The sequence below is a fragment of the Miscanthus floridulus genome, chromosome 8 (genome assembly GCF_019320115.1).
Source record: "Miscanthus floridulus cultivar M001 chromosome 8, ASM1932011v1, whole genome shotgun sequence".
Classification (NCBI taxonomy): Eukaryota; Viridiplantae; Streptophyta; class Magnoliopsida; order Poales; family Poaceae; genus Miscanthus; species Miscanthus floridulus.
The window spans coordinates 9570813-9580676 of NC_089587.1; the positions used below are offsets into that span (position 1 = coordinate 9570813).

The 9864-nt window shown below is 39.9% G+C and overlaps 1 protein-coding gene across 1 annotated transcript; it reads right to left on the bottom strand.

Moving 5' to 3' along the window:
• Positions 1-22: 22 nt before the first annotated feature.
• On the bottom strand, positions 23-9298 carry LOC136475667 (L-arabinokinase-like). The gene is made up of 28 exons (XM_066473247.1): positions 9080-9298; positions 8802-8978; positions 8265-8348; positions 8083-8159; positions 7946-8012; positions 7688-7745; positions 7538-7605; positions 7392-7454; positions 6503-6556; positions 6316-6418; positions 6110-6219; positions 5875-5994; positions 5526-5582; positions 5045-5208; positions 4777-4936; positions 4453-4536; positions 3602-3724; positions 3289-3419; positions 3132-3213; positions 2610-2697; positions 2178-2221; positions 1994-2089; positions 1815-1891; positions 1490-1705; positions 1242-1407; positions 865-936; positions 466-669; positions 23-336 (listed from the first exon to the last, which is right to left on the bottom strand). Exons 1-28 carry the CDS (start codon positions 9191-9193, stop codon positions 214-216), a joined length of 2982 nt encoding a protein of 993 aa, XP_066329344.1. The 5' UTR covers positions 9194-9298; the 3' UTR covers positions 23-213.
• Between the last annotated feature and the right edge of the window lie 566 nt (positions 9299-9864).

Sequence of the window (9864 nt, forward strand, 5' to 3'; positions counted from 1 at the left end):
AGTTTATGGACCAAAAAACCACTTTAAAAGTTGATGGATCTAACTGAAACCTTCTTAAAAGTTAATGGATCTCTGGTGCATTTAAACTCTTGTTCTATTATTGGCAGCGTTATACGTCATTCGTCTATTATTGACATGCTGTTCGCTATTCGTGTTCGTCTCGACAAATGCTTAATTGCACAACCTATTCTACGGCCGAGCTCTTCCTCCAGTTCAGTTAGATGGCGACGTGGATCGGCGTCGAATCTTCAGGTACCCAAACTTGCCGGCGCCCGGAGACGAGCCCTCCAAGACAATCGGAAGATACCCAGTAGCCGCTTTGTATCTCTTCTGGATCTGAAAAGGCCCAACAAGTTCATACATTAGCACACCATGAGTACACACACACAACCATTGTGATTCTGATGATAAGATTGAAGCCTTTGGATGTGTGATTGGTGGTAAGTGAAGCATCTCGAAGCGCACCTCAAGTATCTCTTCACTGCTTTTCAGGCAGTTCTTCCCAATCACACAAACTGAGCCACCGGACCCTCCGCCAGTGATCTTGGCGCCGAATAGACTGGGGCCTCCAGTTCGCGAGGTCTTCCTGTGCCGGATTTCTTGTACTAGATTAACTAGCCTGTCTGTACCGTCAGAACCAAGCCCGCAAGCGTTGTAGCTGTAGTGGCACTGCCGTCAAATAAACAACCAAAATGTCAGCAATTGCTTCTGTTCTCGTTCTACAGAAAAAATTTGAGGCAAAGCTTTTGCTGTCCTTTAGAAAGAAAACATATTTTTTCCATTTACTTCATATGGATATAACATAAGCCAGTCTGTACTCTCTATGGATATAATGAACTTTTTTACCGCTAACCACAAATTTACCTGGAACATAAGCTCTCCAAGGGCTGAAAGTTGCTCCTCTGTTTTGGATGCTGTCAACAATGCTTTGAAGGCCTACACACCAGAAGCATAAAACATGTCAGAGATAGAATTATCTTATCAGACAGGCTCATTTTAAATTTTAAGGATAAAAAAACGAGCTTAGTTGATCATGTTATGACCATCAAGGCTTATCTAAGTGAGAGAGAAGACAAAAACGCCTCTCTATCCAAACTGTGCCACCCCACCCACCCCCACCCCCCACCCACCCAAAAAAAAATACTGTAGATTTTAAGTTTTAGCAAACTGAAAACACTACAGAGACAAGAAAACCAATTTATGAATGGAGAAACAGGTATCATGGTTTCAAGATGTCAAACCTCAACTCGGGAATTCTCATATATGGGATGTCTAGTAGGAGCCTTGACACAGTAAGATCGTTTTCGGTCAACTTCTGTTACCGCATCATTATGATCTCCATACTTCTCCAGAAAAACATCACCAGTTATCGTCTCTGGAATGTCTTTTGCGTAAACAGCTTCATATCTGAAGTAGAAATATAGCCATAAGAAACTGCAGAACATGAAACATGCTAGTGTTCTGTCAATTTTAATAAGGTGAGTGAGACCTATGTGGTGGTAAGTTGCATAAATACTCCATTGATGCTTCAGATTTCAGAAGGTCTACACCATGTTCTTCATATTCATCAGGATTTGAGTCGCCTGATTGCATAGACGTACATGAGGGTAACAATTCTGAAAGTAGGTCAGATGCAGCACACTTGATCATCTTGCGACCCATGTAAGTGCCTACTCTTACAGACCCATAATCAGTCCCACCAACACTGCATAACTCAAAGGACAGTAAAATTAGCTCCAACAAACGCATTCAAGATTCAAGAATATATTAAAAAGATTATCCCAAACACAAAGCTCAATCAGAGATTTATCCACCTATGACGTATCCCAGAGTCAAGACCCCAAAATCGTATATGAGTTGGAATGCTAACCAGCTCCTTCACTTCTGCAGGCTGCAGTGAGATTTTGACCGATTAAATAGAAAGGCAGCATAGAGATAAACTGGAGGAATGATTGGATCTAGCAGCTAGTTGAGAAGATAAACACTTACTAACCTGGCAAACCATTGCTAGGAATTTGTTAGCTTCTCCACAAGCAGATGTCATTTGGTCCATTACTCCGCAAGGAGCTCCAACAACACGATTCTCAACCTGCATAATTGTTCACCAACGGACAACACACACTCAATTGAGAATAGATGAAGCGATGAACCTAACACAGTTTGACAGTGTACTGTACCTTTTGACAGAGTAAAGCAAGATCCCTTGGAGCAATGTTTAAACCTAGAAGCAAGAATAACATGTGAACTGATGCCATTTAGCATGTATAAATGCAAGGTAAAATATCAGGAGGTGAATAATTCCTGAAGAGATTCAAAATGTCAACATATATTAACAAAATTAGCTGCTATAGCTATTTTCTTTAAGGGCCATTTGCAATCTGCTCTCGCTTTGACCTCTAACAGCATGTTTGCCCCTGATTTTATCAGTGCCACCAAAGTAGGCAAAACCAGGGTCAACGGTGGGTTGAATGGATCAAAGCAGGGGCAATGGGGCAAAGTTGGAAAAGGGGGGAAACGTGAAGTTATAGGTCAAGGTGAGGGCACTTATGCAATTGTCCCTTCCTTTAATGTAATAAAAATTGCTGTATGTCTCCTCTCGATATACTAACCATAGGCAGCAGCGATAGCAGACATAGAAGCTACCTCCACTGATGCAGAAGAGGAGACACCTTTGCCTTCAGGGACAGATGAAGAAACCTGAAGATTCAAACAAAAATACCATAGATAACTGATACAGATGTTCCGGTTACATGTGTGTCTGACATGTGAAAACATGACTGATTAATATGGGCATTATATGAAAAACAATGTGAATGGCATGATGTTTGATGGCTAATCAACATAAATTTCTAATACCGACTAACTCTTACAGGCAGATGTGTTATATCCCAATATGAAAAAGAATGTGAATGCCAATATGTTTGATGATTAATGGACAGATAGTTTTCTTTACAGACTAATTCTTGCTAGCATATGTGATGTCCTTAAATGTGAATGGCAAGATGTTTGATGACTAATCAACAAAAATTCCTGGACAGACTTGCTAATACAAGCATTAGTGATATATCGCAATATAAAAAAGGTGGTAAATGGATGCAATTTTGCACACTATGAATTGCGATTACTCATACCAAAATGCTCATGCTGTCTGTAAAGCGCACTCCTAGCTCAGTCATCAATACAAAAATAGTTCCAGCAACATAGGCAGCCCATCTGAGATGGAAAAGTTTTATTAAACATCAATACACATGAAAGGATTGATAATAGACGACAATAAAAACATCTTACTTTTGTGATGGGTCCCGAGAAAAGTATTCTTTGGCTTTATCATAAGACATTGGTTTCTCACCATCCATAAAATCAGAAAGGTCCATGTCGAACGTAGGTGCACGATTACTTAATTCAGAACCAAAGGATACCTGCGCAAACATATTTAGTAAGAACACCCAGTTGCACAAACAAGTGTATTAGATACTCTAGTAAACATGTAGGGGTCTTATCTCCACAGAATTATGGAAGAAGTCAGAAGTGAAAATATTTTAGTACAAGACTCTGTTTAAAAAAAGATAAGGGGACAGAAAGATTGAGGATTGTAATGTACAATTTGTAACACTGGTACTGCCCCTCCATTTGCTAGTTGTCTAGCCTGTGTATGCTTCCATTGCTTCTGTTTGGTAGGGTCACTTCTCTGAACAGCAACATGGCACGCCTCTCGGATGGGCATCTATATGTTAATAATCACACATGTCAAAAAAGAACCATATCACATCGGAAGGCTACTAGATCAATTCCACAAAGGTGCTAATTTACTAGGGAAGGTAGTCCTAGCTCCTAGGTAACTATGATTTATGAGATAATCGGTCCCTGTAGCAATGACCAATTCGTTTTTATAGAAGAAAAGTTTGAGATCAAACTAATCCTTCAAACAGTGCTGGAAGATCGGGAATTGCCTCAGCCTTCAGGGAAATAAAAGTCATAGTAAATTATTCATCCATCTATTATCTGTAAATAAATAAGTGACAATACAGCATTAATGGCATACAAATCAAGCACGTTAAAATGGAGCTGTGACAAACCTTGTGGAGAGAAAAATTACAAAAGGGACCCTAATGGAATAAAGTGGATGCACAAAAGGTTAGGGCGATGCAAAAGGAAAGTTTAACAAATATTGAAAAAGGCATTGTTTTTGGCACGTTTGTAATTAAAATTAAAACGGATGGTCAGCGGTTTAAGGATACACAGGTGGCATCCCCAAAGAGTCTAGTTGATAAGAAGTTATAAAAATGGTTCACTTGTGGATTTGGGCCCATGGAGCTCATAAGAAAAGAGTATGATTTAAAAATGTTACAAAAAAGGAAGGCGTATAAAACATGTTTTACATGTGTCTAATATTTATTACTAATAATGATAATCTATGAAACAAATGGCGCTTGTTTTTGCAGTCAAACTTACCTGCAGTACAAGACTTCCAGAGTAATCTGCAATACCACCCATAACGTCTAATCGCCCAGGAGCTCTTGCAACATATATTTCCTCCTATAACAGGATAAAATCAGTTGATTAAATATTGCATATGAATCTTGTTCTTAATTTAATATTGCATAGGAATTTTGCTCAACAATATTTCTCTGCAACATATTAACAGAATTTATCAAACAAAATGAAGGGTGTTCCATCAGATTCGGTGACATTCTCCCAGTCTAACATAGAGAAGAACGGGAACTTAGCACAGACTATCGGAATTCACACTCCAGAATTATAAAGAGAACTGAGTACCTCCCAGTCAAAGAGCACAGAAGCAGCAGCCCTCTCTCGAGTTTGCTTCTCAGGGCTTCTTAAGTCATTTCCAACAAGCCCTGATAAACTCTTCAAAAAGGACATGGTATCAGTTAAGCCTTGCATGTCACCATGGAGTATCTCGAAGTCCTCGAACGATCTGGAAAAAAATGAAAAAGGTGAACAAATTTGTATCAGAATGCAGCAGACTACTCTTGGAGAGACCGTAGATAGCATAAAGGGGAACAAAAGTGATATAGAAACTTACAGCTCTGGACTTCCATTCATATCATGAGATGTGGGCATTGGGCGGACACTGATTTCTTTCTCAGAGAGAGAATACCAGTCAGGAATTCCTACATCTCTCCCAGGAGCCCTTTGTAGTTGATAGCCAAGCACAATGGCATCACGCAACCGTCTTGCTCCGCTCAACTACAGTTGTTAAATAAAGCAAGATGATTGAACATAAAACAGAGACATTCATTGAACATTCTGAAGTCACAAGCACATATAAATTATATGAGTTTTTTAACAAAAAATAACTAAACACATGGAAAACATAGCCAGTAGGATTGTGAAACAACAGGGAGTATTAGCAAACAAAAGAATGATTATTGAACATAAAATAAAACTGTAGTCATGTACTATTGACAACAGAATTCAGAAGGCATGCTTGGTCGGAAATTTGAGGTCCAACATAAAGGGTAAAATTTGACTCAACTTTAAATATAGTTTGTACAGTAACTCACCTTTCCAGAAATATACTTCTTCCCAACAGCAGTATCTTGGAGGATATGTGCAGCCACCTGATGACAGCAGCATTAGCTTGTCTACAAAAGTCTATTGTATTGCAATGCAATCTAAACAACTAATGAATCGCATACACATTCTATCTATTTGGTTCAAGGAAAATAGGAGGTTGATATTAAGTTGTTTTATTTGCAAGAACTAATTTGCATGCAATTGAATGCTTCTAAATATTTGGCCTTTAACAATAAGGGATAACTTCAATTTATTCTGTGGAGACAGAAGCAAAACATGATTGATGAGTTGCTGAATAATATTAAAAGATTATGCCTGAGCATAAGTAGGAATTACCTCGCCACCATTTATGGGACCATCATAGCAGGGTTGAAGTGTGATAGCACGTTGAAGATAAGGCTTCCAATGCCCAGTAAGTAAATCCCTCCGTATCATCTCAATGCCACATTGATAATGCTTTTTTGTGATGGAACAGAAGAGAACACAGAACAGAATCTCAGGCAAGGTACTTAATGACAACACACAATTTTAAATTAGTTTTAACATAAGGTGAGGGCCAAAATGTTTCAACCTCAAGCATATTCCGCAAAAATGGTTCTTCATTGAAATAATCTCTTCGAACAAATACAAACGGCAGCTTGTAAGCCAAAGCCTCACTCACAGTGCCATATCCAATTTTTCCTACATTGGAACAGGATTTTTTTGTAAGTGACAAGCAAGACAAAAAAAAAGACATTAAATAACCCTGAACACCAAATAATTTAAAGTTGTCATTACCAAGCATGCAGTCAGATGCTGCCATCAAATCAGGTGTGTAGGCATCCTTTGCAAGCTTAATGAAATTTGGAGGAAGCTCTTGAGTATCAGATGCACCACATACCTTTCAGAAAATATAAAATGTTAGTCAGCTGGGTTGGTCAGGCATTAATCGGTCAGGGAAAATGTTGCTATCAGATAAACATACCAAACATAGCCAACCGTCAGGCAACCACTCTTTCTTCAGTTCCCATCCCGCAGGCTGGACAAGAAAATAGCAAAAAGATAATGTTATTAATGTGTACAATTGTCCTAGTTAGAACAATTACATACCGACAGAAAACAAAATAAAATTTTAAATAATTTAAACAAAATGAAGACCAGTTTTTTTCATGGAAAGTCTACCTTCTATCAAAACATAGAAGGGAACTCTCAATCCCAAATGTTCGGGGTGTATTATATGTTAGGAACCCCCACTATCATGTTCAGGGCCCGATTACATAGTCAGGGCTCACAAAATAATATTTGAGATCCATTTATAGCTTTTAATGGCATTTTTGTAAATACAAACCCCACTAGGGGTCCATTTATAACATTTAGTGGTATTTTTGTAAATACAAACCCCACTAGGGGTCCATTTGTAGCCTTTAGTGGCATTTTTGTGAATACAAACCCTACTATGGGCATAAAAAGAACCTCTTCACCCACCTCCTATATAAAAGAGGTACTCTTCTCCCACCTCCTATATAAAAGAGGTAGAGGGACTTTTTTTTGGCCGATGACTCATTTGGCTCTCTCAATTATTCCTCCTTCACTCTCTCATTTTGTTGGCCTAAACCAACATCAATTTAATAATGATAGAAAGTTCAACTATTGTGGCATGTATAATATAAACTGATGTATCAACAACACATGCAAAATCTAATCATAGAGCAGCGATATACCATGACAATATTATCTGTGATTATTAGTAGATTTAGAACGAACTATACTAGTCTGAAAAAAGGCAAATCAATTAAATATAGATGTGTTGTGACAGACATCAATAAGATATTAGAATAAGGCACATACTTATAAGGATGATAATTTTCTCTCACCTGTCCTCCAAAGTTAAAAATTACCAACTTAACATCATCTGCAATTCCTAATTCTTTTCTCACCTGAAACATAAAAATTATGGAACTTAAAAAGAAAGGAGTGAGTTAAATTTATAAGATATGACTCTGAAACAGAATATACAAACCTCATATCTAGATCTGTGCAATCTTCTGACCACTAAAGGAACGTCAATAACATCACGGAAAGCAGGCACTGTAAAAATAGGATTAACAACTTGTTCTTAGAATTACATGTTTAGACTATTAGAAACAATTATTAAGGCTTAGTGACATACTAGGGCAGTATCCAGGCAGTCGGAGCAAGAATTCACAATGCGAGTAATCCTCTGCTATCTACAAATGTTGTTAAGATGCAAACATAGCTAATTAACAGACGGCATAATTATCAGATTGCAAATAAACACAAATAACATAATATTATCGAACAAACTATATGCTAAACAATAATTATTTGCAATTCTTTCCACTAGCTCACTCATCTTATGTAAGTGTCACAAACTTGATTAGGAAAAGTTAAAAACTTAGTGAGTTACCTGCCACACAATTGAGCGATGATGATGTCCAGCTGCTACCACATACTCTGCATAAATAAAGTCCCAGCTGCAGGCAATTAAGATATGTCAGGAGCTTAATTAAATTAAACCAAAGAAGCAATGGGGCCGCTGCTAACCTGAAATTTGTGACGCAAACGGATCGAATGCCAGCATCTGCAGCCGCCCTACACGCGACGGGTACAACATCTGAAACCTGCCAGCATTTGTTAAGTGAGTTCAGTTGAGTCCTAATCTAGTTATACACAAATGCTAAGATAGATGACTAGATGAGTAACAGAAGCCCGTAAAGTATTGGTACCACTAGATCTGCCTTGATAGAGTTGAGCCACTCCGCCTCGGTCTTGAGGATGGACTCCCGGGGCACTACGGCCGTCTGGTGATACTGCACTCCGCGCACTCTATTTAGAACTGGGAGAGGGCAGCGGAATAATAAAAATGGAAACGATCGAGTTGTGCGCATGGTTTTGTGATTCAAATCACCAAAAATTTCGGTCCTAACCGAATGTGTGAATCTCGGAAATTTTGGACTGTGATTCACTTGTTATGACCAGTCAAAATGTTCAGATTTAACTAATAATATTTGACCAAATTTTGGCCAAAATTTGATCAATAGGCATGAATATGAAATGATTGAATTATAGCTTGAAAGGTTTGCAATTTTATATTGAAATAAGAACTTGTAGGCATGTTTAAACTATAGACTTAACAAAAAAAAATGAATTTGACTGAATTTTTTGACCGGTATGGTGTTGAAATTCGGTCATTTCGGGCCGAACCCCAGAAGTGCGTGCAAATTGGAAAGCAGAGCCAAAAACAAAACAAACAAACAAAAAACCTTCTCGAGCGAGGCGAGGCGGTCGACGGTGAGGGCGTCGGCCTGGACGGCGCCGCAGTCGAGCAGCACCTTGCGGATGTGGAGGCTAGGGGAGGCGATCTCGGTGGTGAAGACGAACTCGGGCGCGGCGGTGACCACGTGCACGTCGTGCCCCGCGGCGACCAGGTGCCTCACCACCTGCAGGAGGAGCGGACAGAGGAGGGACGCGGGGTCAGGAGAAGGGACGGGATCGCGCGCGGGCACCGGGGCGGAGGAGTCGGGAGGGAGGGGCGGCGGACCTCGAGGGCGCGGGTGGCGTGCCCGAAGCCGTGGCCGGTGATGTAGTAGGCGAACACGAGGTGCTGCGGCGGCGCGGTCACCTCGCCGCCGCCGTCCCCGTCACGAACCCTCATCCTCCGGGTTCCGTCCGGCCTCAGCGATTTTAGTCGGCGACCGAGTCGAGTGCGAGCGATCACTCCGCTCCGCTACGACTCTTGCTCGACTTGGGAGTGGACTCTCTCTGCTCCTCTTCCCATCTGTTATTTATGACGTTGCCGTCGGGGGTCGGGTAAGTAGGCGCAGGGCGGTTTGGTTGGTCATATCCGATCCCGGAATGCGCCGTGCGTTGCGCCCATTCGCCACATTATCCTCCAGCCCAATTCTGTTTCAATTTCAATTTGCGTTGCCGTGACTGAGGTGAGCTCCTGGATTTTGGGAGTCTCAAGCAACAATCCTTGCTTCGCCGCATTATCCTCCAGCCCAACTCTGTTTCAATTTCAACTAGAAACGCGGGCGCGGCAAAGCTGCGCCTTCGCTTTCGATTAGACTAGTGACAATAAAAATATAGGTGTAGTGATGAGAAACTTAGGATTTTTTTTGTTTATTTTATGATTTTTATGTATTTTTGAGACTTTATTATCGTGAAGGTATAATTTTATTTGCCCCTTAAAAGTATAGGTAAAAGTTTATATGAAAAAATCCTTACTAAAACATGTGATATTATGAATGCACTGCATAGTTCTACTCGTTAGGATTTCAGATCAACTTGATTTTCTAATTTACAATTTTTTGTGATTTACTATAC

Coding starts and splice junctions, on each gene's coding strand:
- LOC136475667 (XM_066473247.1), bottom strand. CDS start 9,193: ATGAGGGTTCGTGACGGGGACGGCGGCGGCGAGGTGACCGCGCCGCCG. Junction 5,995..6,109: donor TTTTGCGGAATATGCTTGAG/GTTGAAACATTT, acceptor ATCACAAAAAAG/CATTATCAATGTGGCATTGA. Junction 5,583..5,874: donor GTCCCATAAATGGTGGCGAG/GTAATTCCTACT, acceptor TGCTGTCATCAG/GTGGCTGCACATATCCTCCA.